The following is a 27,862-nucleotide window of genomic DNA, read 5'->3' on the forward strand; positions in this document are numbered from 1 at the left end:
CCTGAGGCTGTGAGAGCCAAAGCTCACCCAGAAAAGTAGGAGTATCAGGGAGATAAGATACAAGAAGACAGAACCCAGAGAAACCTTCATATTCTAGGGTCAGTCAGAGAAACAGAAGACAAATGGGACTATCCAGAGAAGAAGGGGGAAAGCAAATCATTTCACCCTACCATGACTAGGTTGTGCTGTTTGCTCGTGAGGAACCCAAAGGGAACTTTCTGTATTGTTTTCTTCTTCCTTTTTTCCTGTAGCCCAGGTTAGCTTCAAAGTCCTGGGGATGACTTTGAACTTCTAATGTTTCTGCCTCTACCTCGCAAGGGTGTGACACATGGGCACACAGGTTTATATCATGTTAGATGAGGTGGTTTGAATGAAAATGACCCCCATAGGCTCATAGGGAGTGGCATTATTAGGTGTGACCTTGGAGTAGGTGTAGCTTTGTTGGAGGAAGTGTGTCACTGTGGAGGTGGGCTTTGAGATTTCAGATGCTCAAGCCAGGCCCTGTGTCACACTCTCTCCCTGCTGTCTGGTGATCTAGATATAGAACACTTAGTTTCTTCTCCAGTATCATGTCTGCCTGCTTGCCACCATGCTTCCCACCATGACGATAATGGACTAAACTATAAGTCAGCCCCAAATGAATGTTTTTCTGTGTAAGAGTGGCCATGGTCATGGTGTCTCTTCATGACAATAGAAACTCTAAGAGACTGGGGATCAAACCTAGAGCCCCATGTGTACTAGGGAAACACCCTACCAACTGAGGACATCCCCAGCCCCTGGCCTGGAATTTACTATGAAGTCTAAGCTACCCCTGAATTCACATAGTCCTCCATCCTCAATGCTAGGTCTATAGGTATAAGCTACTGTGCCTTGCTGCTTTGTTGTTTATGGTGCTGTGGACCACACCCAGAGGGTGACAAACGCTAGGCCATTGCTTCATCCCTGCCCTCTACCCCCAGCTCCAACAGTCAGTTTTTAAATTACTTTTTGAGACTGTTCTTTTTTTGTTATTACACTTATTTATTGTTGTTGTTTGTTTGTTGTTTGTTGTTTTTTTTAGGAGGTGCATTCATGTCACAGTAAGCATATGGAGGTAAGAGGATAATTTGTGAGGTTTGGTTCTTTCCACCACATGGGTCCCAGGGATTGAAGTCAGGTCATTGGGTTTGGCAGCAAATACCGTTACCTGTCCAGCTGTCTCTCACACATTAATTTACTTTTAAAAATAAGCTTGATCTTATTTATTCTTACTGTGTGTAGGTGTGATGTGTTAGGGTGTGTATCTGTGCCCTGGCATGAGTGTGGAGCTCAGAGGAGACCTTCCTGGCTTCCATTCTTCATCTTTATAAGGCAGAAGATGGAGCTCAGGATGCCAGGGCTCTCGTGCTCTAATGGCTCCCAACAGTGAGTTTTGATTGTGGCCCAGAGAGGATGTGACATTTGGAACTGAAACTGTTTGTTGTTATTGTTGCTGTTTTTTGTTTTGTTTTTCGAGACAGGGTTTCTCTGTGTAGCCCTGGCTGTCCTGGAACTCACTCTGTAGACCAGGCTGGCCTCGAACTCAGAAATCCGTCTGCCTCTGCCTCCCAAGTGCTGGGATTAAAAGTGTGCACCACCACCGCCCGGCTGCTATTTGGTTTTTTGACTTTTGTTTTTTTAACAGACCATCTCAGCCTTGGGTGAAGGTGTGAAAGACACAAGATGAAGAATGAGTTGCCTGGTCCACAGCACTGCACCAAACCTTCTTTTGAACCCAGAACATTATTTCTAACCGATCTCCACCTGCTCACTGTCCTCAGTTGGCCTTGCTATGTCAGCAGGCACCTTCATCCTCCAGGCTACTGAGTCAGAGCTGGCAAGCCATCCTGAGTCTTGTGGCCTTCGTGAGAATAAAGTCATTGTCATACAAACCGTCTTTATTATGATGAACCTTTTATTATAGAGACAGTCTGAAATTTCTTCTGCATAAAGAATTTCTGTACTGTGTCAAGGGACTCCACTTGCTGAGGGGTGCCACCCAGCCCACCCTGCCTCTGCCTCAGCGGAGCCCTGACTTGCTGGTGCCATATCAGGATCTCTGGAAACAGCAGAGGCTACCATTCCCAGGGCCAGGTAGGTCAGGTTAGGCCACGCTGGATGGAGGAGTCAGGGCTTCAGGTGCTCCCTAATTCAGAGTCTCCCTGTTTCCTGCCTCAGCCTGTTGTCCAGAACCTGGAGCTGTCGGAGGAAGCCTGAGTTGGGACAGATATCTCGGTGGGCCTGCACCGTCTGGATGGCATCTACCAGTGTCATGTTCTCGAAGATCATGAGGAAGGCCAAGACAATTGTGGCAGAGCGGCTCACCCCCATGGCGCAGTGGACCAGCACTCGGCCTGTAGGAAGACCCAAGCTAGCATTGGCCACCTGTGCCCATCACACCTTTGGGAAGAAGAGACATCTCTGGCTATCCCTTCCAGTTGCCTGTTTCAACACCTGGAAAACTGACACTGTCCTCATTGTCAGATGGGCCAACAGAAACTCAAGGTCACACCACGATTTAGTATAAGGCTAAAGTGAACAGCTAGGCCCCTTCTCTGGTCCAGAGGGGCTTTCTCTGGTAGCCATTGCAACTCTAGGTAAGGTCCCAAACTTCCGCAACCCCTTGGATTTACATCACAGGGACTACCCTCTTTCTTTCCCCTCGGTCCTGCCTGCTCCCTCTTGCCCATGAAGCCTTGCACTTATGTCTCCTCCCTGGGGTGCTTGCCCAAGAGTCTGCAAGGTCTTGTGATTTCTGCCTCGTGTCTGGCTTCTTTCTTTTTTTTTTTTTTTTTTTTTTTTTTTTTTTGGTTTTTCGAGACAGGGTTTCTCTGAGTAGCCCTGGCTGTCCTGGAACTCACTCTGTAGACCAGGCTAGCCTCGAACTCTCGAACTCAGAAATCCGCCTGTCTCTGCCTCCCAAGTGCTGGGATTAAAGGCTGGGATTAAAGGCGTGCGCCACCACCGACCGGCCGTCTGGCTTCTTTCTAAAGGGTGTGGTTATCCTGGTGATCACAGTGAATGGTGTGAGCATGTGTGATTGAGTGTGTGTGTGTGTGTGTGTGTGTGTGTGTGAATGTGTGTGTTGTGGTGGTGGTGCACATGAGAGTTATAGGTATGCATGCTTGTGTGTACAGCCGTATATGAAGGCCAGAGGTCAGCTCTGGATGTTGATCCTCAGGGGCTATCCACTTTCATTTTTTGAGATGGGGTCTCTCACTGGCCTGGACTCACTGTCCAGGCTGTCCTGACAGTCAGCCTTAAATTCCCTATTTTCATCTACCTAATGCTGGAATTACGAGCACACATTGCTATGCCTGCCTTTTCCATGTGGGTTCCAGAGAGCAGACCCTCATGCTTACATAGCAAGCACTACTGAGCCATCTTTCCAACCCCCATGCTGAATCTTAGACATACCTGAAATCACTGGTTTCCAGGATGTACTTAGTAAGTGGCAATAGTCATCTGGTCCTTAGTGTGAGAGGGCCTCTGATGGGGTTGGTGCTGTGGGCTCCCTACCATCAACACTACTGGAGAAATAGCTCCTCATTCCACCCTGACCCCAACCCAAACCTTTCCCCAGCAGCTTACTTCGGGGAGTATTGAGGGCATCTCTGATGTAACGAGCAACAGGCAGAAAGTAGACACTGAGATCAAAGAAGGGGTTATCATCTGCCTCAATGCCATAGTACTCCAGAGGTGTTCCACGGTAAAACTTGGCACCTGTGTCCACTTGAAACTTGCCCGCAGCAACATTCACAACATGGGTAATGCCCAGCTGGATTAGACGACTCTTGTCTCTGGCAGCATACCTGAGGGAAGGGTACATGGGAAGTTAGGGTGATGGGGGTGGATCTCACTGGATCAGAACTTACCCCTCACCCTCTGTTCTCCTGCAAGTGTCAAGACTGAACAGTGAACTGCCCTGGTGAAGGCAGTCCTCCAAAGCAGTGGTTCTCAGCCTTCCATGCACCATGACCCTTTAATACAGTTCCTCATGTTATGATGACCCCCAACCATAGAATTATTTTCTTTGTGACTTCATAACTGTAATTTTCCTACTGCTGTGAATTACAGTGTAAATATTTTTGGAGACTGAGGTTTGTTGAAGGAGTCATGACCCACAGTTTGAGAACTGCTGCTCTGAACCTTTCACCCAGGAAAACTTCCTGTATAGATTTAGCTACATGCATTGAAAACCTTAGAAATGTGTCCAATCTTTATGAAAACACTTTCTTCTAGGAACAGACTAAAAGGAAGAATTTTAAATGTGCTGTCAGACATTATATAAGCCGAGTTTAATAATATTTAAAACCAATATTAGGGAAGGAAACATTTTTTAACAGAAAAAAAGTATGGTACAGTAATCCTTTTTTATCCATAGTTTTACTTTTTTATAGTTTCATTTATCCTCAGTCAGCTATGGCTTCAAAATATTTTTTAAATTCTATAGGTAAACAACTAATAGATTTTAAATTTTGTACTGTCCTGCTGAGTTGTACCCAAGGCTGTCATAGTTAGCAGTAATGGTCAACTTTACAGGTCTATGTTGTGGAAACCTTTATTGAGAAATTGCCACCACTGGACTGGCTATGGACATGTTTCTGGGGGCATTTTTTAGTTGCAAATTGATGTAGGAGGATGCAGCCCACTGTGGATAGTGCCATCCCTAGCAGGTGGGCCTGGGATGTATAAGAACAGTAGCTAAGCAAGCCAGAGGAAGCAAGTCAGGAGGTAGCATCCCTTCAAGGTTTCTGCTTCAAGCTCCTGCCTTGGCTTCTCTTTTTTGTTGTTGTTGTTGTTGTTGTTTTTGTTTTTTGTTTTTTTCGAGACAGGGTTTCTCTGTGTAGCCCTGGCTGTCCTGGAACTCACTCTGTAGACCAGGCTAGCCTTGAACTCTTGAACTCAGAGATCCACCTGCTTCTGCCTCCCAAGTGCTGGGATTAAAGGCGTGTGCCACCACCGCCCGGCCTTGGCTTCTCTTGATGATCAACTGTAACTGTAATCCAAATAAATCTTCCCCCTAAGTTGGATTTGGTCAATGTTTAATCAAAGTGACAGAACACACACTAGAACAAGGACAAGCATTACCCTCTTGGCCGGTGTGTACACACGGCATATGCTTCTTTGCCTGTTAATTACTGGCTATCTCAGTTATGAGATTGACTAACATGGTATCACGGGCAGGCCTGTGTTCAATTAGCCCTTACTTAATACAGTAATTACTCCATTCTGTTATTATTAGTGGTACTTAATCTAACTTACAAATTGAACTTCTCAAAGGTACGCATTAGTGGGGAAAACTGCAGCATATATTATGAGCTCTCGGCACCGTTTTTAGTTTAGCTATCCACAGGGGAACATGGAACAAACCCCTCAGGCAAAACAAGTTCCTGTGCATCTAAATTATGAAATATCATGAATCACTAAAAATGTAGTAAATGCAGGTAAACAGGGGAGGGTGTTTATGTTTTATCAAGAACCTGTGAAGATACAGGATATAAAACAGAATGTTATAAGAATTTTAAAATATGCAGTATGATTAATTTTAAAAGCTTTCTTTCTATATAAAGCACATCTCAAAACAGTTTTACAAAGTGATGGCAGTTTTACCAAAAATAGCACTGTGAAAAAGCACACATTCATTTTTTAAAAGTCTACAAGAATTTTTATCTCTGTGAAAAGAGGACTGTTGTTAGGTAGATATTAATCTGTCCTTGAATTTAATTCTAAAGTTCATTTATGTATATAGATGGATGTTTTGTCTGCATGGATATCTGCACACCAGAAGATGGCTTTGGATCCCATGGGACTACAGTTATAGATGGTTGTGAGTGGCCACGTGGGTGCTGGGACTTGAACTTTGGACCTCTGGAGGAGCAGCCAGGGCTCTCAGCTATTGAGCCATCTCCCTAATCCAGTGAATTCTAAATACAAAGGGAAAATTATAACTTTTCCTGTATATTTAGTCTAAATTTTCTTTAAAAAAATTATGTCTTTATGTTCAGTGGTGTTTTGTCTGCATGCATGTCTGTGTGAGGGTATTGGAACCTCTAGAACTGGAGTTACAAAGAGTTGAGAGCTGCCATCTGGGTGCTTGGAATGGAATCCAGGTCCCCTGAGAGAAGAGCCAGTGCTCTCTAAACCCCTGAGCCTTCTCTCCAGCCCCCTATATTTTTAAAATTTAAGAAAACTCTTAGGAAAAAATAATAGTACTATTATACTCTTATTTTCTATCTATCCATCTATCCATTTATCCATCTATCTCTCTTTGTCATAGAAATCTTGGAAAACTCATATATTCTCCCAGCACATCTGTACTAAACACTCCTAGGATCACTATAATAGTTAAAACTGGGATCGGTGCAAATGGAGAATTCATGATACAGTCACACAGTAGAATATTATATAATAATGAAATTGAGCCACAGCTACTCAGAATACATTGTGTGGCACAATTTTAAGCAACTGATGCTGTCCACGAAGTACACACAAGATGGGCTGTTTGCCACACAAGTGTGGGAACCTGAGTTCAAATTCTTAGCACCCACATAAGCGCCAGATGCAGTGTGAGCACCTGTAATCTACCACTGCTCCTGCGAAGAGATGGGAGGCGAAGACAGGAACGTTTCCTGGAAGTTCATGGTCCATCTTAGTCTGGCATGTACAGCAGTGGACAGTGAGGCAGCAAACATGTTCTCTGACCTCCACACACACACTGTAGCATGTATGCACGTGTGTTCACAGACACAAAAACATAAGAGTGCATACACACACGAAGAAAAGGTTTTAGTTTTGGCTTTGTTTTGAGGCAGGCTCTCATAAAGCCCATGCTGGCCTCGAATTCCCTATACAGCTGTGGACACCATCTTCCTTTTACAGGTGTGTACCATCGTCCTCAGGTTTTACACCCTGCTGGGGATTGAGCACATAGCTTTGTGCTTGCTCTGCAAATGCTTAAACATAACCACATCCTCAGCCCCCAAAAGATTTTTTTTTTAAATTTATGTGTATATGTGTGCTCCTGTGTGAGTTTATGGGCACCATGTGCATTCAGGAGCCTGTGGCAGCCAGAAGAGGGCATCAGATTCCCTGGAACTGAAGTTACAGTTATGAGCTGTCATCCAGGTGCTGGGACCCAAACCTTTGCAAGAAAAATATGTGCTCTTAACTGCTGAGCCATTTCTTTAGCCACAAAAGATAAAAATTTAGATATTATTTTGCTCTAACTTTAGAAGGCTGACAAAAGACAAGTAGTTAAGGTAAAACTTGAAAGAAAAAATAAAGGCTGCTTTTGAACTGGGTGCAAATGGCGGTCATCTGAAATGAAATACAGACCCACAGAACACAGCAGGTATTCGCTCATCTGTGGCTCCTAGGTTTTATACGGCTACATAAAATCATGTATGTATTACATGCATATGACACTAAAGCCAAAGCAAGGTTCTGGTGGAAGGAACCAGACTAGTGGGAGGGAGAGAAAAGGAGAACATTGAGGCAGGGCACAGTGGTGTACAACTTGAATCCCAGCACTGCAGGCAGAGGCAGCTGGATCTCTGTAAGGTCAAGGCTGACCTAGTCGACAATTGCAAGTTAGCTACAGTGAGACCCAGTCTCAAGTTTTTGTTTTTTTGTTTTTTGTTTTTAAATGGCAGAGAGAATAGGGAGGTGAATAAGGTCAAATGCACAGTAATTTGAAAAATCTGCCAAACCCATTCCTATATATAATGAATATACACCAATTAAAAATGAGGCAGGCACAGCCCGGGCTATACAGAGAAACCCTGTCTTGAAAAAAAAAAAAAGAAAAAAAGAAAAAAAAGAAGAAAAAACGAGGCAGGCATGGTAGTGCACACCTTTTAGTCCCAGCACTTAGAAGGCAGAAGCAAGAGGTTCTTTATGAGTTTGAAGCCAGCCTATTCTACCTAGTGAGTTCCAGGACAGTCAGTGAGACTGAATCAATAAGGAGGAGGAGGAGGATGCTTTCAGGTAGGCTAGGCACACAGCTCAATTTGTAGAGTGCCTGCCTGGCACACGCAAAGCCCTGGGTTTGATCACCAGCATAAAACAGGCATGGTGGTTATGCATGCTTGTACAGACAGCTCTTTGGAGGTGGAGGCTGGAGGTTCGGAAACTCAAGGTATCCTCAGCTACATGGGGAGTTTGAGCCAACCTGGTACTTGACATCTTGTGTCAAGAAAAGAAAAGAAAAAAGATTTGTCTCTTAAAGTGTGGTTATCTACTGAAAAGGATCACACCTAGGGCACAAGTAATTCTCTGTTTCATGGCCTTAAAGATGGAACTATGTGTATTTTGTGTGTTTTTCTTACCTGTGTTCTGTTTCCATACTTAAACATAAGAAGAAAGGCAAATGCAGGCAATGGTGAGGAGCACCGAGTGCCATCTGGAGGAGGCTTGTCCTGCTACTCATACCCATCAGTCATCCCTAGCCCCTACATGGATCTTACTTACGCGTCTCCCAAGAAAAGGTTGGGCCAGACCTCATTGATGTGGGTCAGTGTGGCAGTCCGACGGACCCACAGCAATCGCTGCAGTGAAGCCAGTGTGGGTGGCTGGTAGGGGGACACCTGGACCGCTCCATGAATCTTTGGCCTCCGAAGTTCCTGCTTCTGCAGTGAGTCCATCCTGGGGACAGAGTGAATACGACAATAGCTGGAACAGGCTCCCCTAGAGCGGGTCCAGTGGACAGGGAGGCGTGCGTTGCAGTACCAGGAGCCAGTGGGATGCTGTGGGGGCCAGCCTTGGCTATGCTGAATGAAGCTATTAACTGGCTCAGCTGGGTTGGAACCTAGAACCTTTTCCCTGGGAACTAGAAGAACTAGAACTCTCTTGTCAACACCATGGCGCTAAGCACACCTTTCCTGTGGCCATGGGTCTTAGAAATGTTGGTCTTAGGGACCTTTGGGGATCTCTGAAGGGCTAATCGGCACAGATTGCACCTTTAAGTCGCTGGAAACCCCAGCTGGCTGAGGCTCTTGGAGAGGACCCAAGATGTCCCTCCAAACCCAGGCAGCTCATCTGTAGCTCCTATCCTGGCTGTTTCTAAGGCTGATGCTTGAAATCAGAGCGCTCTCTAGGGTCACAGCCCAGCTACAAGTTGGCATTAGTCAGCTTGTTCATATATGTGCCTCTCATATGCAAAATGTATCTATCCCTTGTGGTGTATTCCATGCTTCACAGGGAGGGACACTGAAGCTTGGGAACCGATTCAACAACACCCAAAGACAGATGGCTGAAGACTACCCTGGACTTGATATCTAGTGAGTGACTTCAGTTCATTCCCCTAAGCCTTCCAGTAGCCAAAGGGTGAACACCAAGTGGTGTCCTCTAGGAAGCTGTCAGGGCTGAACTACACATCCACTTACAGGCCCCAGGCTTTTCCCTCCTTACCCTTGTGGTTCAGGCCAGTGCACCTGTGCAGGCCTCACCCGGATGAAGTGGGTTGTGTCTGGAGTCAGCTGGCTCAGGCCATCCGGGACCTTGCAGAGCTGAGGTGTCAGAGGCACCAGAACCCGGGCCTGGTGCCTTAGAGGAAAGGGGTACCTACCTTGGCCAACTGCCCCTGGTCCCCTCAAGGAGTAACTAGAGAAGGTATAGATCGGGCAGAGCATCTTTCCCCTCTGGCAGGCACTGCCAAGACCAGAAAAAGAAACAGGCACCCAGGAGGCCACTGGCTTGGCCACACTCACCCAGCGAGTGGATAGTGAACTGGGTGGAAGAGAGGACCGGCCTTTCTCCCTCATCCCCCTCTGTGACCTCTCTGGCAGGCTAAGTGGCCTGCCACCTACCTAGGGCATGGTCTGGGGCCAGGAGAGGGGGGCTGGGTGCAGGGCAGGCGGAGTGGAACCTACCTAAGGCAGGTTCCGTCCAGAACACAAATGCTGTGAAGCGCCCAGAATTCCAGGTCCATCCATTTGAGCCAATGGGGGTGGGGTGGGGGATGAAGACAGACCAAAGCTGCTTGGACTGAAGCAGTGGCCTGGCATCTCTCCCTAGTGTCTCTGCTGTTGAAAACACTTGTCCTTATAACCATCCTGAAGATGGGGACCACCTGAAGAGGTGCCTAGGGAACAGACTCCCCTCAAAACTTGGCAAGGATATATCCTGGGACCTAAGCAAGTTTTCATTCCTGTGTGGGCCTTAGTTCCTCATGGTAAAGACTGCTGGGGCTGCCTGACTTTTCTATGCTCTCTGGTGTTCGGCTGGCTGCAAGAGAAAGGAATGACTCTGTGTGAAGTAACGCCAGGACAAGGGACATTAGGGTGGAGAGGACCCCTGAATCCAGGGGAGTCCAATAGCCACTCTGTCCTGAAGCTACCAGGTGGACTTCTCCAGCTATGAGTGGAACTAGACAGGGATTTGAGGAAACCATAGGCCCCTCACGGGCCTGCTAAATTTGGCATGGGGTAAGCCTGCCCTCTAGTGGCCAGTGGCTGCCAGGCAGCACAACTGTGTCCCAGGAGCTGGGTGGTGGGACTTAGGGGATGTCCCTCTAACTCAGATCCATAGGAAAGATATTTTTAGACTTAGGGTCTCCTGGTCAGGTCCTACTTAGGGCCTTGCTCCTGGTGCTCAAGCTAAATGTATCCCAGCTATCTGCTCCGGCCCACTGAGGGTTCCTTTCACCTATCAGTCAGAGCCAGGCCCAGCAGCTTACTCAGTGAATCATTCTTTAAGCTTTAAGCACACCCCTCAAGAAGGAAGTCCAAGGACCCAGTACCCTTAGTTCCTGCTATGCCTTGGTCTATCAAGGGCCTTGCTTGACACTAACTTGTGCATCTCAGCTATGTCAGAAGGAGACATGGCTGGATGTCCTGTGGGAACAGGCCACTGTTCACATTCATGATAGCCCTCATGTGGTGCTACCTGGCTTCTACTGACTTCCCTGTGACTTCGGCAGAGAAGTTGCTTCTGTGGACAGTAGTTTTCCTGCCCACACTGCCACTGTTTACAGGACTGCGATACTTACCTTCTGTTGGCATCCTTTGGTAGCATCTCTAGCGTGCTCTCTATTGCCCATTTCTCACTTAGTCCCAGGAAAAATTGCCTTCTAGAATACCACCCTGCATACCTCAGGCCTTGCTCAGCCACCCTGGGGCATGGCAGCTGTTTGCCACCTACCTTTTTAGCTGTAACCTCAGAACACATTTCTCATGATCTCCTCTGCTGTTCCCTCTCCGTCTCCCTTCTCCCCCAAGGGAGCATAGACCAAGTGGGGCTAGTGTTCTCACAGTAGGACATCGAGATGTCTGGGAAAGAGACTTTGGCAGGCAAATGCCAAGGGTAGGCTGCAGTGGTCTCTGCCCAGTGTACATCCCTGTAGCCCTGGAGGGAGACAGGCCTGTGTGGGAGTCTGTGAGCCTGAATCTTCACTAGGGGCTGCTGGGAGACTCCCATGACATCATAAGTGAGATGCGCCTCCCAGAGGCCCTGCATCAGGGAGATGCCACATAAATGAGGTGTTTCGTTATTTACATTGCTCCAATCAGTCTCATCCTTTCAGGGCTCAGCCAAGACCTGGCAGATTGCTATGGCCTGTGGAGGTTTCACCTAGATCTCTGTTTCTTGATTATATCTCCAGCTTAAGGAAGCACATTACAGACCAGACAGAGCCCAGGACTCACGTCTTCACACTGAGTCCACCCAGTGCTCTCCTGAAGCAGACAGTACCAACATCCCCACTTTTCAGATGAGAAAAATCAGGGTTCAGAGAGATAAAAGTAGTTTGCCCAAGGCCACACAGTGGTGAGAGGCAGTGTTTTTTTGCCTTTACCTCTGACCCATTTGGATTCCCCCAACCTAATCCTCTCAGTTGTCCATACACACAGGCATAGGTGCCCCGGGCCCTAGTACCCAGTATTCTCAGGGGCCACTGCTTAGGGCCATTCACCCACCTGTAGGGAGATCCTGCCCAGGCTGTAGTCTTCTCGGACACACAGTTTGTGCTGCCGGCTTCCAGCCATCTGTCTCTGCACACTTGATGCTGTTTCTATTTTTTGATTTGAGTTTAATTATAAAGCATGCCGTCGTCTCCTTTTCTGCCTCCCCTTGTCACTCCCAACTTGTCCGTTGGTCCCATGGCCTGGTCAGCCCCAGGCTCAACCAGGTACTTTCTCCTTAGACCCAGGCCTCAGTCTTAACGTAAAGCATGTCTAGCTCAAAGGGTTGCCTGTGGTGTGTGGTATGAGTGTATTTGGGTAGCTGGGTGGGGATTAGGAAAAGCAAGCAAATCATCTTAAAACTTCCCCTTGGATCCTGAATGGTGGTGTACACCTTTAATCCCTAGACTCAGGAGGCAGAGGCAGGCAGAGCTCTGTGAGTTCAAGGACAGCCTGGTCTACAGAGTGAGTTCTAGGCCAGGCTGGTGTTTTAAACAGTTACTGTGAGACCCTGTCTAAAACACAATATAACACGCACATAAAACAAAGAAGAAAACCACCTCCCTTTAGGACTGGGAGATGTTACTCAACAGTAGAGCACTTATCTAGTATGTTTGAGACCCTGAGTTCTAATCCAGCATTGCCCAAAACAAATACCCCCCACACCCCAGTCCCTTGGCTTTCAAAGGTTACCCAGAACTAGGGCAGAGATAAAGGGCTGAAGGGATTGATGCTGGAGGACACAGAGATCTCAAAGCACATACACCAGTAGAACGTCAGCTCACAGGCCTAGAAGCCTCTACTTCAGGGTGACTAGTTCAAGATTACAATCTGGCAGGTTCAGATGAGGTAGCAAAGGCAGAAAGGGACTATGGAGCAGGTCTGCACACTCAGCGGCTATATCCAGGAGCAGCTCTCCCTCCACTGCCCTCTGTCTCTCCCTCAAAGACAGATGCCCCAGGGTCTGCCTAGTGAGGGCCCTCTGGATTTGAGATTAAAAATTATTCTTTCAATCCAGGTACTCTAACCATACACCCATGCCATAATACTCTCCAGCCCTATCAGACACACACACACACACACACACACCACACACACTCTCAGCCTTATGTCCACTGAACTCCCAGGGGCCACCTCAGCCACCGCTGAGATCCTTGAGCCTTAGGGAGAACTGGGGAGAACATTGAGAATCATTCTCCCTAGCCCTATTTGAGAACTTGGGAACCCTGTCACAAGAGCCTCAAAGACTAGTTGACAGACAGCACACTCCCACCTGTGGAGACTGAAGACAGCAGCTGAGAGGGCAAGTGGAACGCTGGAGGAAGCTGATGGGATGGTGGGTTCGACGGTGAGCGCCACACTGGGCCCCTTTCATCTTCTTAGCATCCACTTGAGCTAAGGCTGCCATCAGGGCCAGGGCAAGAGTAGCAAACTGGCAGAGCCTGGTGGCCGAGGGTAAGGACTGGCTCTGGAGAAGAGAGAACCTTCATGTTACAGGCAGGTAAGTGAAGGCCTAGGCTGACTGGGACTTTAGGACAGGAGCAAGAGCTGTTACCTAACCCTGCTTCATCTCTGAGGTCTCAGTGCCAGGGTGCGTGGCACAAGTACAAGGAGAAATAGTGAGGATAGGTTTGATATCCATGGCTTATGGAGAGAGATAGCCCCTCTTTACAGCCCCCTCACTTCAGGGTCTCAGCTGTGGGGTTGCTGGGTACAGTTGCACAGCCTGTGTACTGGAAATCTCTGAGGGTTCTCAGGACACAGACAATTCTGTGGTTGTCATTTCAACAAATTGTGCAATGTTGCAGCCCTGCTCAACCAGCTTCCCCCAAACCAGCTGTCTGATGGGCAAGCCGCTGAGGTCAGAAGTCAGGGTGTCTGATATCCCAGGCTAAGGGAACAGAGTGACAGGGTGGCTGTAAAAAATCTGCTGCTCGCCGGGCGGTGGTGGCGCACGCCTTTAATCCCAGCACTCGGGAGGCAGAGGCAGGCGGATTTCTGAGCTCGAGGCCAGCCTGGTCTACAGAGTGAGTTCCAGGACAGCCCGGGCTATACAGAGAAACCCTGTCTCGAAAAACTAAAAAAAAAAAAAAAAAAAAAAAAAAAAAAAAAAAAAAAAAAAATCTGCTGCTCTCTCACATGTCTCATTCCTGTCTGGAGGGGAAAGAGCAGGCTGTGAACATGCCATCTACATGGGGAACACATCCTTGGTCACTAACACCAGCATATTTCATAGGAAGTGTACGACAGCCTAGCCTGGCTCTGCTGCTGTCTGGGAATTTGGTTAAGTCCTATAGGCTCTCAGGAGAGGTTGGGTAGCACCCAAAAGCAGGTGTGTGCATGTATATGTATATACATGTATGTATATATACAGACATATATATACACATATATATTATTTATATATAGTATTACATGTAAAATAGACATATACTATGTAATTATATATCATACATAATATATGTCAACATATCATACATACCATCTATCTATCTAATATATGGTATACATGATATATATCATATATAGTATATATATGATGTACATATATCACATAAGACTTCCTAACACTAACCTTCCTCATCTTTCTCTTTTATCCACCCGACCTCATACCTTCACACCTCTGAGTGTGTGTGTGTATGTGTGTGTGTTTGCCTTCTACCATGTTTGAAATAGGTTATCTTGGCTTTTTTGTCTCCCATTTCATATGCTAGGTCCACTAGCTTCCAGGGATTCTTCTGTGTCTCTCTCCCATCCCACTACTAGTGTTCAACCTTATGTGAGCTCTGGAGATTCAAACTCAGGTCCTCATACTTGTGTGGCAAGTGCTTTATCCACTGAGCTGTCTTCCGTCTTTCTCTGTCCTCTGGAGATCTAATGAGTTCAGGTGGGAGGATTGCCTGCTGGGTCCTGGTGAAATCTTGGACAGACAAGGGGAACCCAGCCACTTGGGAAAGGGAGTGAGTTCTCACTTGAGACACACACAGTCCTGCTAATCAGTTTCATTTCACACCCCTGTCCAGACCCTCAACTGATTTAATGCTGCCAACCACTCTCAGCTTTGCCTCCTTGACCTGCCTTACCTGGCTCCTTAGCTCTGACCTGCACCCCGAAGTTGCTGGTCCAGCTGGCAGAGCTGGCGGAGGAAGCCACGATTGGGGAAGATCCATCGGCGCTCCCTCACAGTGATTATGGCCTGCTGCAAGGACAGCTGCTGCTGGAGCATGAGGTAAGCCAGGACCAGTGTGGCAGATCGGCTCACACCCACCACACAGTGCACCAGCACCTTAGCTGAAGAAGACGTGTATGTGAGGAACTCCTTCCTACCAGCCAGCCCACCCAAAGGACAGGGCCAAAACCCACAGTCCATTTCTGAACCTGTCTTGGGTGTGTTATGGGACCTGGTGCAAGTCCCTCAGCCTCTCACGGGCCTCAGTGTCCTGATCTTTCCGATGAGTAGACTCACATCTGTTTTGTTAGAGTCTTGAACTTCAGTCCAGATCCTCAACATGACTTACAAAAGCCTTTGAGACCTACCTGCTCATCATCCTGCACTTCGCCTCAGCCAGAACCCACCTCAAACCCCAGCCCTAGGAACACGGGCTGACTTGCAGTTCCTTGGCATTGGCATGACCTCTGACCTTTCCCCTCGATCTTGGTCTGACTAGCCTTTACTCATCCATCCAGTCTCATCTCAGACATGGCTTCCTCTACCAGCTCTCTGCACTGCTGAGGGTGTCACTAGAGTCACAAAACCATCAGCCCTTCCTGCATGTGACCCAAGGAAACTGCTGTGGAGGGAAATCCCCAACACCACGGTCCTCTGGATTGAGTGTTTGTGGAGCTCCTCATGTGTGCTCTCTCATATCAGTAACATTCAGAATGCATCACTGTTTGATTAGCAAGTTCTACAATAGCTGATGCCCTGGCTTACTTAAGTCCGGCTTCCTAGACTTTAGTTCTTTCCTTGACATGGGGTGAATGATGACCAGGTGATGGGTGAATGGATGAAGAAAAAAAAAAAGTCAAAGTGCTTTGGCTATTACAAAGCCACATGATCCTTACCAAATTCCTCATCACAAAAAAAAAAAAAAAAAAAAAAAAAAAATGAGGAAACAGAAACCCAGAGAACACACTGGCTTGTCCAGGATCACAGAGCAAAGGGGCATAGCAAGATGAACATACAGTATGGGCTCCAGCCTCTCCAGACCTATTGCATCTTGGGTATATTGTTTCTTTCACTTGGAAGTACTTTGGGACAGACCTCTGGGTACCACGTGGTACTTTTCCAGGGCGCCTGATACAGAGTAAGAATTATTCTGATGGTTGTGAGACCAGGTTTCCAGTCTCGCGGCTGCTTCTATTTCATTATGGCCTTGCTATTTGGCCCCACTTTCTCCATCTGTAAAGCAATGCTATTAGATAAAATGCTTTAGTATAGAGAGGAAGATTTTTTTTAAAAACAAAACAAAACAGGATGCTGAGGATTGAGAGGAAATTGCATATTCTTCCCACAAGTGAGCAGAGTAGACTAGGGGCTCTGCCTCAAGTCCTACCTCCAGGTGTGGTGAGGGCTCTGTGGATGAAGTCAGCTGCTGAGGAAAAGTAGGTGCTGATATTGAAATCAGGAAGGTCGTGGGCTGGGATCCCCAGGTAGCTCACACTGCTGCCGTAGAAGTCAGGACCCCCCTGACAGTAGAGTCCCCCGTGGGCGGCGTTCAGCACATGGGTGATCCCCAACTTCCACAGCTCAAATCGGTTGTTTGCCGTAGCCCTGGCAAGGGCAGAAAGGGAGCTGGATTTGGGTTTAGTCCCTGGGTCGAGAAGGAGGCTTGTTTGACCCCTGCTTTGGGAAGTGCGAAGCCATAGGGTATAAAGGGAGCTAGAATTCTTGACACTGAGCTGAACCTCCAGCGCTCCGCCCCAGCCCCAGAGATCTCTGTTGGTAAAGTTGGTGCTGCAAGGGGTATTTTGTGACCCCTTTTGTTGTCTCGGGCAGCCTGCCCCTAGCAAAGGCAGGAAGGAAGAGATTGCTTCAGCCCTGAGAACTAGCTGCCCCTCCCTTCTTGTCACACGTCCTACTACTCATAAACATCTAGAGTCACTTAGTCACCACGTCATACCTGCTACTAATCTACAAATATTTAGAAATGACACCTTTCCTGATTCATCCTAAGTCAGGTTTCTCCACCCACTCGATGTTCACAGGAGGCAAGCTGGGAACAGAAAGTACGATCTATGTCTACGCCATTTTATATTCCAAACGTTGTTGCTAGCTCGGGTGTCCCGTTAGTTGCCTTAAGATGTGCCTGAAGACCCCAGGGATCGTCGTCCCCCCCACCCCCCCCCCAAAAAAAATACAAAAAAATGTTCGAGCTCCCCCTAGTGTTAGAAACTGGTCACAGAATCGCTCCTGGCATTGAGAAAATTCCTGGCCTGGGGCGGGTTAGAAGTAACTAGTTCTCCTGTTGCCTCTAGCCACCTCCTCAGGTAGAGTTCAAGGATTCCTACTTCTTGCCCGACTCCTAACAACCGTGTCAGCAGCCACTCACGCATCTCCGATGAAAAGGTTGGGCCAGACTTCATCCACTCTGCTGCAAGAAGCTCTCCCGGCCCTCAGGAGCTCTTCCAGCTGCGGGATATTGGGACAAGGTGTGGCTTCCTTTTCTTCCCCAAGTTTTGGGATGGAGGCCTCAGCCATGGGCCAGCCTACCTATCCTTCTGCCTTTGCAGTGAGGTCACTCCTCTCTGCTTTCCTGTGTTATTTCTCCTTGCCAGAGATTGGCATTGACAGGTGGGACAAAGTGACTCAGCAAGTCCCTGGGGCCTCCAAATAGAGCAAGACCTATTTCCCTTGAGCAGTCTCCCACCCCTAAAGTCTCCGAGAACATGGAATTGGACCCCTACAAGTCACTATCTCTCTCCACCCCTGTCAGTTCCTTCTGTAAAGTTAAGGGTATACCTGCCCTAGAGAATTGTTGGGAGGGTTAAACAAAAGGTTCACTGTGTCTAACATAGGACAGGTGCTTTAAAATAGATTCATTCATAGGCTTAGAGCCCACATAGATTGTTTGGTTCCAACGACAAGAATTAAAGCAGAGAAAAGCACTGAGGAACAAATGTTAAAAAAGACCTTTACAGGTCTAAGTGGGCCATAAACGGGGTGGGATGCCCATGTCTGCCGCATTGGAGCCTTTGGATTGTGGAGTCCATTGGACGTTGTCTGAGTAGTGGAGTCACAGAAACTTAGGCACACATGGAGGAAAGCATCTGACATGTGCCCGTAAGATAGCGGATTTTTTTTTTTAAGAGCAAGCTGATGGGTCCCTTTATATCAAAGGGTGATCTTTGCCCGAGGCTCCATTTATTAAAAGACATTATTTTTATCATTAAAAATATTTTATTGATACTGGAGAAACGGCTCAGCGGTTAAGAGCACAGATAATACATGCAGGCAAACATTTATACATATAAATTAAGTTTTAAATTTATTTTATGTTTGAGTGCCTGCATATATGTATGTGGGGTGCACGCGTCTCATGTCTGCTTGTGTCCAGAAGGGGGCAGGAGTTGGATCCCCTGGAATTAGAGTTCTAGATGGTTGTGAGGTGGCACGTGGCATTGAACTTGAGGCATTGAGGTGGCAGGGGATTAAACCTGAGTCTCCAGCAAGAGCAGCAAGTGCTCTAACAACTGAGCAATCTCTCTATCCCCATCAGGAACACAGGGATGGGATAGTCCTCTGCCTACAAGGGCTGCAGGAGATGAGATGTTTTGTGGTGTCTCATGCAGCTTCATGGAGCCCCTGAAGGTTATGAGCACATTGGGCAGATTCCTGGCTACCCCTGCTCTCCTCCTGTCCATCTTAGAACCTGCCCCATCTCCTTCGGAACTATTGAAGCTGGTCCTGCATTGTTCAGGAAAGTAGAGCCAAAGAGAGCCTAGATTTCAAACTGCAGATGGCTTCAGACATAGAATCTGCCAATGTTAGGCTTCATTTAGAAGGGGGTGTTCCGTTAGGGTGGGGTATAGTAGTAGCAGGAAAGAACACAGGTTCTGACAACAGTTTGGGGTTGGATACATATTAATGGTGCTATGTCAGGCTACAATGTTTCTTGGCCTTTCTATGTGTGAGATCTACTTGGCAGAGTTGAAACAACGATTTAGAGTATAGTCTCTAGCACAGACAGAAAATAAAAGGGCAATAAATGGGACTGAGCAGTGGTGGCACTCGCATTTAATCCCAGCACTCGGGAGGCTGAAGCAGGAGAATCTCTGTGAGTTTGAGGTCAGCCTGGTCTACAGAGTGAGAAAGCCTGGTCTACAGAGTGAGAGAGCTAAAGCTACACACAGAGGAACCCTGTCTCGAAAAACACCAAAGGGGAAAAAAATAATAAATGATGCTACTTGAGGACTGACTGAGAAGGGTCTAGTCCCTTCAAAGGACTCAGAAAAGCCTCTTCTTAGGCTCCAACCCCAGTTAACAATCCACACAAATCCTCTCCTAGCTTCATTAAAACCCTTTGGTGGCATACGCTTGCGCATGACGCATGCGCTCTCGTCCTCCCCTTGCTTTTTTTTTTCTCCCCTCACTTCCGGTTTTGGACACGCCCCCTCTCCGTAGCGCCCCGCCTCCCGAAGCAGTTCCGGTTCGGCTGGCCGCTGCTGGCGGCACGGCTCCGACGGGGCCGGAGCGATGCCCGCTCGTAGCCGAGCCGGCTCCCGCCTGCGCTCCGGCTCCCTGCCCCGGCCTTCGCGTCTGCCTCTCCAGACGCTGCGCTCCACCTATGCGCCGAGGACCCCCGACTCTGACGGCGCCTTAGACACCGGCTCCGAGCTGGGTCCCGGCAGCCCGGCTCCCACCGCGGAGGTGAGCGGGCGCCGAGGCTGATGAGAGGGGAAATTGGGGGGCGCCTGCATCCAAGGGTGAGTGGAGAGCCGGGGGTGCTAAGGGTCGCGGGGAGACGGTTGGGAAAGGCAGGGGAGGCCGCTCTGGAATGGAATCTGGAGGAAATCAGGGGGTTGAGCTGACCCGCGGGCAACGAGGGACGAGGCGCAGGGGCTGGGCCCTTGCTACCCAGCTAGTGAAGAAGGGGCGTGCAAGAGGGGTCTCCGGAATCCGGGCCCGGAGGAGGAGGTGCCCTGGGTTGTGGCCATAGAGATGAGGGATAGGAAGAGCTGGCCCCGGGCCGCCTGTAACCCGCATGAGGGCAAGGCAGCGGGGTGGGGACTGACAGCCACCTGACTCGGTGGGAAGGATGGCTGCCTTGGCAGTGCCGGAGTTAGGGTTGGCTGGAACCAGGGAGGTGCTGACGGGTGGGGAGTCGCTTGGCCTAAAGGTTAGAGAGGAAAAGTCCAGGGACAAAAAGGGGATCTAATTTAGGGCCTTGGCTTTTTTACAGGTGTCTTTCAAGGTGTCAAAGATCTCTGGGTAGTGGATGAGGGCTTTGGGGCTTGCCTGTTTGTGATTCTTTTAAAAAGCTAGATTGAGAGGGGCCGGTAGGCATCGCCGAGTCTCGTACAGGGACTGGGGGGAGGCGATTGGAGAGAGGAAGTGATGTTCGAAGAGGGTAGTGATTTGTGAAAAAGATGTCACTCAGATTTCTTCTGACGCGAGTGGTTTCTTCTTTGTGCTTCGTTCTTAAGGTTCAGATGTCAGGCAAGTTTAAGTCTTTAATGCATTACCTTTAAATTTTAAAAATTAAACCTGCTAGGGGAATTTGGACATTTGGATTTTACAGATAATTCAGTGCGAATTGTTAATACTGAATACAGCTTGGGTTGACCCACGTATTGGCCACAGGGTGGAAATATGGTCCGTGGAATTCTTGGGTTAAGAGGGCATTTACGACAAGAAATGAAACCACCCATAGTCCAGAACTACAAGATCGTAACTCGAGGATTGGGGGGTTGGGGTTACCTCGTAAAAAATTTGAGGGGTAATTTTAACAGCTTTTTCAGGATCAGTATTCTCTTGCTATTTAGCAGGTTTTCCTCATGAATGGAATTTTTTTCTATAGTGATCTAGAAACGGAAAGGCAGTAAGGGGAAGTTATGATTGGCAGCTGACAAAAGGAACGGGTAAGCACACAGGTGCTTTTTCTAGAAGATGTAGTACCAAAGCTGTAACTCTGCGAAAAGTGTTGATCCCAACTTTGTGTTCATATAAATAAGAAATGGTGACATGACTGAGGCTCATTGAGACTCCTTGCAGCTTATCAGATAGGTTTGGCTACCTTGTTGGGCATTTCAAAACCAACTTTTTGTTACTACTTTAAACAAGCCTCTATTGCTTAGTCCTCACAAGGTGATCATTTATTGATTGCAACAAGCTTTTACCTTCGTTTCTGTGAATGGACCTTAATATCAGACCAGCAAATGCTCAGTGGATAATAATTCCCTCAAAGAACAGGGAATTCTTTTGCTCTTCTGAGGCTGTCAGAAGGTAGGATTCTTTAGTAAAGATGATCCTTAAACGAAGGATTTCATGTAGCATTACTGTTTATGTTTCTATTTTTCCTGACAGACTGGGAATCTTCAAAAGAACTTGTTTTTGTATAATCTTTGATTTTTATTTTATTTTTTTTGGGAGGGGAAGCAGTCTCGATGTGTAACACAGGCTAACCTTTAACTCAGGATTTTCCTGAGTTAGCCTCCAGTATTTGGTTTACAGACATGCCCTACCTCACCCAGCCAAATTTAGCTGAGTAAAAATTTTGACGTATGAAAATGTACTGAACTGGAATACAAGAATTCTGCAAGCGTACCAGCCTAACATTATGAAATTAAAGAGAGGAACTGTTAGATGGGTTATAGAATTAATGGGTAACAGTAATAAAACTAATGCCTAATGATGGCTGTGTTTTCATTTCCGCTTGTCAGTTCTTACAGCCGACTAATTGTAAAGAGAATGAATTGTACGGTAAAGCAGACACTGTAAGGCAGAAGGCGCCTTCACAACTGCAGAGGCAGAATTGGCAGGTGCAGTTAGAGAAATGATTTCAGTAGCATTCTCCTCATTCTGCAGAGCTGCTGTTCATGCTACACTGTTGCCTGTAAACACCTTGATTTTGATGTCAAGTCTTCAGTACTTTAAACTTGTGCTAACTGACATTGTCATTACTTTTCTCAGAGCTAGGATTGAACAGTTTTTTGAGAAACTTGTTAAATCCAGATGTTCTAATGGATGCTGTTGTTATTTTGTCTTAAAAAAAATGCCACCGTTAGTGGTGGCGTATATCAGTAGGATTTGCTGAAGGAGGCAGAGGCAGGAGGATCACGAGTTCAAGGCCAGCCTGGGCTATACATTTTTGCCGGGCGGTGGTGGTGCACCCCTTTAATCCCAGCACTTGGGAGGCAGAGGCAGGCAGATTTCTGAGTTCGAGGCCAGCCTGGTCTACAGAGTGAGTTCCAGGACAGCCCAGGCTACACAGAGAAACCCTGTCTCGAAAAACCAAAAAAAAAAAAAAAAAAAGGAAAAAAAAAAAGAAAGAAAAGGAAAAATGCCGTATTAGGCTGTAACTAAGTGTAGGCCGTCTACATAGCATTAAGAAGGCTCTGGGTTCAATCCCAAGTAGTTAGAGGAGGAGAGCCCTATTAATTAGCTTGTCAAAAATCTTAAGATTTTTCCTTAGAAGCCTGATGTAATATATGCCATTTATTACTAGTTGTAACTAGCATGCCTATTAACTTATAAGATGTCTTTTCTGTCTTCTAATTTAATTTTAAAGGTTAACTAGTATATTTTCATGGTTTGTATTAGATTATGAAGTTTTGGTCCAGATTATTCTGTTACATTGACTAGATTTGGAGATATATCGTACAAAAATAAAGATTTTAATCTGGGCACGATGGTTTATACATGTAATCCTGGCACTCAGGACAAACTAAGAGGATCAGGAGTCAAGGCCAACCAAGCCCATCCCTGTCTCAAAAGGAGGGGGAGGGAAGTCAGACAAACTGTAGTTCAGTTGATAGTTTTTTCCTAGCGTGCTCGAACTCTGAGTTCAATTGCCAGTAAAAAATAAAAATAAAAGACTTTACTTGTAATATGTTAAACTGGCAGCCTGATTCAGATTCACAGTTTTGTAGATTCTTCTTACTTACTAATGTGCTGTGGCGTGGTTTTAGGTCAGGAATCTTGCACTAAGTTTCCCACTAAATTTTGGTTGCTATGTAAACACTTTTGGTGTAGCCAAGGCTATAAATTAGCCACTGTTATGTGTCACATCTTTATTTTCTCTATGTGGATAGAACTAGGTACAACTCAATAGCAGTAGCTCTGATTTAAAGATCTGATGAAGTCAGACAAGATTTATGTTTCTTTAATATACACGAGAACTCTTGAGTATGCTAGTGCATGCTTAGGAGAGCAAACACACGTGTCTCAGAATTGAGGTTCAGCGAGAGGATGGTGATGGAAGCTGGGGAGCAGGCGCACTTCCCTGATCTCAGCTGGTCAGAGGTGGTGTTCAGGTACTGTAAGGCCACTACCAAGAAACCGAAATACAAAGGGTCGGAATTGCTTCTGCATCTCTACAACTGTTTTGCAATGTTGAGTTCCTATGAAATGTTTTAGAAAAAAACGCCCTGAGCTTGCTAAGAAAAGTAAAATGTCTTTGGATAAATTTAGAGAGAAAGTTTTTATTTGCTCACTGAAAATGCTATTTAGAATTTTACATATTTCAAATGGAATAGAGAAAAGCTGGAGAGTTGAATTACTGTTACAGAGTTGTTAATCACAAAATTTAGATAGAAATGCCCAAAGTGTGGTATAATTTATGGGTTTTGCTTTTGCTTATGAATCTGAAAATTGGCGTAATTTGTGTTTGTTATATGCATATTACATAGACTATGTTAGATTAAACTGGAATCGGGCTTACTTTGTCCTGAGTGTGGTTTTTAAAAAAATACTATTTATTTAATTATATTTACTTAATTATTGATTTATTATGGGAGTGAGTGTCAGGTGAGCCATGGCACATGTGTAGAGGTCAAAAGGCAACTTGAATGATCAGTTTTCTCTGTCCACCATGTGGGTCCTAAGGATGGAATCTAGGTTGTCAGATCTGGCAGCTGGCACCTTTGCCCACTGAACCACCTCACCAGTTCATGTTGATTTTGTTTGTTTGTTTGTTTGTTTGTTTTGGTTAATAAATATTATGAATTTTTCTTGAATAATTTGCAACCGCTCAAAGAGCAGAAATAAAACTAAATTTTCTAACAGGCGTTTTCTGTGTCAATTTTAGCACTCTCAGATTGTGTTTATAGTAGCTGGAGAATTATCACCTTACAAGTGGCATCGCAATCCCTATAAGAACCCAATCTCTATAAGAGAACCCAGCCATACAAAAGAACAGTACTCTCATTAGTTTGTTGTTCCAAAGAAAGCTAGCCATGTTAATGACCAACTCCAGCTTTCTGTCTTTTAGATGTATCTCTACCATATATGTGTACAGTCAAGAAAGGTTTAAAGAATGAATCACATGTAAGAGGGCAGCCATAAGACAGTGTAAATTATGCATGTTTTCCCAAGAAATGTGTGTGGAGCCAAAGCAGTAGCCTACCGATGTATGGATTGAAAAGCTGGGTGTGCAGCACCTTGTGTGTTGGCTCACGCCTTTAGTCTCATCACTCAGGTGGCAGAAGTAGTTGGATCTCCGTGAATTTGAGGCCTGCTTTAGAAATCGGGTTCCAGGACTTCCAGGGCTGGTACACAGATAAACCTTGTCTTAAACAATCAAAAGAAGAAAGACAGACAGAAACAAACAAGTAAAGCTATGTGGCCATTCTCTTTTAAATGTTCATTATTACTGTTTTCCCAAGGGGAGTTTTCTTCAGTGCTAGGGATCCAGTTCAGGCTTTCTGCAAGTCAGTCAAGCATCCTACCAGGAAAGTGGAACTTTTAAAGCCCTAGAAATGTATTAGCCTCGTTTATTATTTCCTCAGTCTCTTCCTCCTAAGTTCCCCCCTCCTTTTGGAACAAGGTCTCATCACATAGATCAGAATCTCTCAGGTTCTAGAATTAAGGGCATGCTCTGTCACACCCAGCCTAGTCCTGGTCATAGTTTTTAGGACTCTTTGTTGGCCTGCCTTGAGATATGGTTTTCACTTTTTAAGCCTTTTTTCTTTTCTTTTTGTTTTGTGTGTTTTGAGACAGGGTTTCATTTGTCTGGCTGTCCTGGAACTTGCTTTGTAGACCAGGCTGGCTTTAGAGATCCACCTTCCTCTGCTTCCCTAGCGCTGAGACTAAAGGCCTGTGCCAGGACTGCTTGGTGGTTTTTATTCATCTCCAATTAGAAACAATAAAATATTTAGAAAAACTTATTGATTATCAAAATAGTAATTTTTCAAACACCATATTCTGTGTTTATAAATCAAATTTCTTCAGTTGTAAAATCGTTTAGGGCAGTGTTTCTCAACCATCTTAATGCTGTGATTCTTTAATACAGTTCCTCATGCTGTAGTGACCTCCAGCTTAAAAATAAAATTATTTTTGTTGCTACTTTGTAACTGTAATTTTGCTACTGTTATGAATCATAATGTAAATATCTAATATGCAGATGGTCTTGGCTGACCCCTGTGAAAAAGTCATTCAACACCCCTCCAGGTTTCAAAACCCACACCTCAGTGGTTGAGAACCCTGATTTCGGGTCATTTGATTGTATGGCTGTCACAGAATCCAAAGATAAAGGATGAGTGCTTCATGCAGCTCTAGTTCAGTGGTTTAGAGCATGTTGTACACACACACACACACAAATGTGTGCACAATTTACACAGACACACTTGAGAATCTTACAGGAAAAATTCATCAGGGCTGAGATATATAGCTCAGTGGCAGAGCTCTTGACTAGGGTGCTTGAGGTCCTAGATTTAATCCTCAGTACTACAAACCAAGAAAAGACCAAGCATATTTAGATCGCTGTAGTTACCATCTGAACATAGAAATTGATTTTTGTAAATCTGAGCAGATCAAGAGTAAGAGTTTGATTTTATTGATATATCTTCTCTATTCTAAAGATTGTCTAATGACAAATTAGAACCCATGTGGTCTCTTGTGTATTGATATAATTAAGCCTGATAGAGTTTTGTATGTTTTTCGTTAGGAGTGCCTGTCATTTTTTAGAAATTCCTGTTTCTTCCCAAAGTGTACTTTTAGATGTCAACAACAACTAATTGTATAAATTTGTATTTTTATTTCAATTTAAAAAATGTTTTAGCCGGGCAGTGGTGGCGCACACCTTTAATCCCAGCACTTGGGAGGCAGAGGGAGGTGGATTCTTGAGTTTGAGGCCAGCCTGGTCTACAGAGTGAGTTCCAGGACAGCCAGGGCTACACAGAGAAACCCTGTCTCGAAAAACCAAAAAAAAAAAAAAAGTTTCAGTAGTATGTGTTTGTGAGGTATAGAGTGATGATACAATGTATATTTACAATTTACAATACTCAAATCAGCAGGTTAGTTAGCACCTAGCACTTGTGTTTAAACTGTGTTTGTGTGTGAGAGAGAGGTGGGAGGAGTAGGCTGAGGCTGGTGCTGGATGTCTGCAGTTACTTCTTCAAGTTATAGTTTGAGACAGGATGGCTCACTGAGCACAGAGACAGGCTGGTTAGTGAGAACTGTGTTGTCTCTCCCAGCCCACGCTGGGCTTACAGGCAAACACTGCTGTCTCTGTGTGGCTGTCTTCTGTGGGTGATTGGCAGCTCAGCTTCCCCCATGCTCATGTGGCGAGTGTTGACTGCCTGAGCTGTCTTCCCAGTTCCCTGTGTCCTTAAATATTAAAAATGGATTTAACTCAAAATTGCACATTTTTAGGAGAGAGAGAGAGAGAGAGAGTGTGTGTGTGTGTGTGAGTGAGTGTGTGTGTTTAAAGCTGTTTTGGGGGTGTGTTTGTGAGCGCCTGCATTTGTGACATGTGCTCATGAAGCCAGAGGATGAGTCTTGTGCCCTGTTTTATCTCTCTGCTGTGCTGTGCTTTTTCTCCCCCTTGGTTTAGTGTTTCAAGACAGGGTTTCTCCTTGTCTCGAAAAAAAAAAAAAAAAAAAAACCAAAACAAAACAAAAAAGACAGGGTTTCTTTGTGAGCTCATCTTGATTGTCCAGAAACTCACTCTGTAGACTAGGCTGGCATCAAACTCAGAGATCTACCTGTCTCTGCCTCCTGAGTGCTGGGCTTAAAGGTGTGCACTGCCACAGCCACTTGGTTCAGTAGTGGGCTTTTTAGGTGAGTGTTGAACTTAGGTCCTGATGTTTGCACAACAAGCATTCTTAACCTACTGAGCCAGCTCCCAGTGTGATTTGTTTTTAAAAATCAGATGAATGTAATTAACATTTCTGTTTCCTTACTATTACAAGTATTATTTGGTGGTGTGGAACACCTCTCTTCTGATTGTTAATAAAATACATAATAGGTTAATATGAACTGTACTAATCCCATTCTGCTTCTAAACACTTACCCTTCTTCTTCACCTCCTTCCTTTCCTTTTTTCCCTCCTTATTTTTATTTTATTTTATATAATTACATTTCTCCCTTTTCCATCTTCCAAACCATTCCATATATACTTCTTTTTGAACTTCATGGCCTCTTTTTTCATTGGTTGATTCTGCATGCATATGTCTGTGTGTATATACACATTTCTAAATCTAACCTGCTCGGTCTGTATAATGTTGCTTGTATATTTATCCCTTTTGTTGCTGTGCTAGAGACTGAACTCCGTCCTTCCAACAAGAAGCACCCTCCCTTTGAGCGGCACTCCCAGCCCCAGAACTGTTACTTCTATCTATCTAGGTGGTTTTGGTGTACATATTAGCCAGTCTCCTTTTATCTTCCTCTCCTCCCTTTTCCAGCCTCTAGCAGCCACTGTATGCTACATCAGTGTGGCTTCTTTTAGAGAGAGAGAGAGAGAGAGAGAGAGAGAGAGAGAGAGAGAGAGAGAGAGAGAGAGAGA

General features: G+C 45.8%; 3 protein-coding genes across 6 annotated transcripts in view; 1 reads left to right on the forward strand and 2 right to left on the reverse strand.

Annotated features, from left to right (window-relative positions):
* Positions 1–1,915: 1,915 nt before the first annotated feature.
* On the reverse strand, positions 1,916–15,158 carry LOC114613329 (dual specificity protein phosphatase 13). 3 transcript variants are annotated; one of them, XM_028758603.1, is made up of 6 exons: positions 15,002–15,158; positions 13,192–13,386; positions 11,934–12,028; positions 8,491–8,664; positions 3,610–3,830; positions 2,067–2,372 (listed from the first exon to the last, which is right to left on the reverse strand). In XM_028758603.1, the coding sequence occupies exons 1-6, from the start codon at positions 15,086–15,088 to the stop codon at positions 2,170–2,172; spliced, it is 975 nt and encodes a 324-aa protein (XP_028614436.1). In that variant the 5' UTR covers positions 15,089–15,158; the 3' UTR covers positions 2,067–2,169. The 3 variants fall into 3 exon arrangements, with proteins under 3 accessions (XP_028614438.1, XP_028614437.1, XP_028614436.1); XM_028758605.1 differs by lacking the exons at positions 11,934–12,028; positions 13,192–13,386; positions 15,002–15,158 and adding an exon at positions 11,161–11,380 and having other exon boundaries at positions 1,916–2,372; XM_028758604.1 differs by lacking the exons at positions 11,934–12,028; positions 13,192–13,386; positions 15,002–15,158 and adding an exon at positions 9,430–9,851 and having other exon boundaries at positions 1,916–2,372.
* Positions 15,159–16,463: 1,305 nt separating this feature from the next.
* LOC114613262 (dual specificity protein phosphatase 13) lies at positions 16,464–17,619 on the reverse strand. The gene is made up of 2 exons (XM_028758503.1): positions 17,471–17,619; positions 16,464–16,692 (listed from the first exon to the last, which is right to left on the reverse strand). Exons 1-2 carry the CDS (start codon positions 17,617–17,619, stop codon positions 16,464–16,466), a joined length of 378 nt encoding a protein of 125 aa, XP_028614336.1.
* Positions 17,620–19,579: 1,960 nt separating this feature from the next.
* Positions 19,580–27,862, forward strand: part of Samd8 (sterile alpha motif domain containing 8) — a 42,412-nt gene continuing 34,129 nt past the window's right edge. The window contains exon 1 of one of the 2 annotated variants that reach the window (XM_028758539.1): positions 19,580–19,788. In XM_028758539.1, coding sequence (XP_028614372.1) covers positions 19,615–19,788 — 174 coding nt within the window. In that variant the 5' untranslated portion in view covers positions 19,580–19,614. Of the gene's footprint in view, positions 19,845–27,862 lie in introns of both variants that reach the window. The other variant, XM_028758540.1, reaches the window with a different exon arrangement.

Source organism: Grammomys surdaster, unplaced genomic scaffold, assembly GCF_004785775.1.
Source record: "Grammomys surdaster isolate TR1022 unplaced genomic scaffold, NIH_TR_1.0 126198, whole genome shotgun sequence".
NCBI lineage: Eukaryota > Metazoa > Chordata > Mammalia > Rodentia > Muridae > Grammomys > Grammomys surdaster.

What these genes read in the sequence shown, in the direction of transcription:
- LOC114613329 (XM_028758603.1), bottom strand. Translation starts at nt 15,088, where the DNA reads ATGGATCTTCCCCAATCGTGGCTTCCTCCGCCAGCTCTGCCAGCTGGA. An exon ending in GGTCAGAGCTAAGGAGCCAG is followed by an intron (nt 13,387 to 15,001) that starts GTAAGGCAGGTC and finishes TCTCTTCTCCAG; the next exon opens with AGCCAGTCCTTACCCTCGGC. An exon ending in GCTGTCTTCAGTCTCCACAG is followed by an intron (nt 12,029 to 13,191) that starts GTGGGAGTGTGC and finishes ATCAAAAAATAG; the next exon opens with AAACAGCATCAAGTGTGCAG.
- LOC114613262 (XM_028758503.1), bottom strand. Translation starts at nt 17,619, where the DNA reads ATGGCTGAGGCCTCCATCCCAAAACTTGGGGAAGAAAAGGAAGCCACA. An exon ending in AACCTTTTCATCGGAGATGC is followed by an intron (nt 16,693 to 17,470) that starts GTGAGTGGCTGC and finishes TGCCCTTGCCAG; the next exon opens with GGCTACGGCAAACAACCGAT.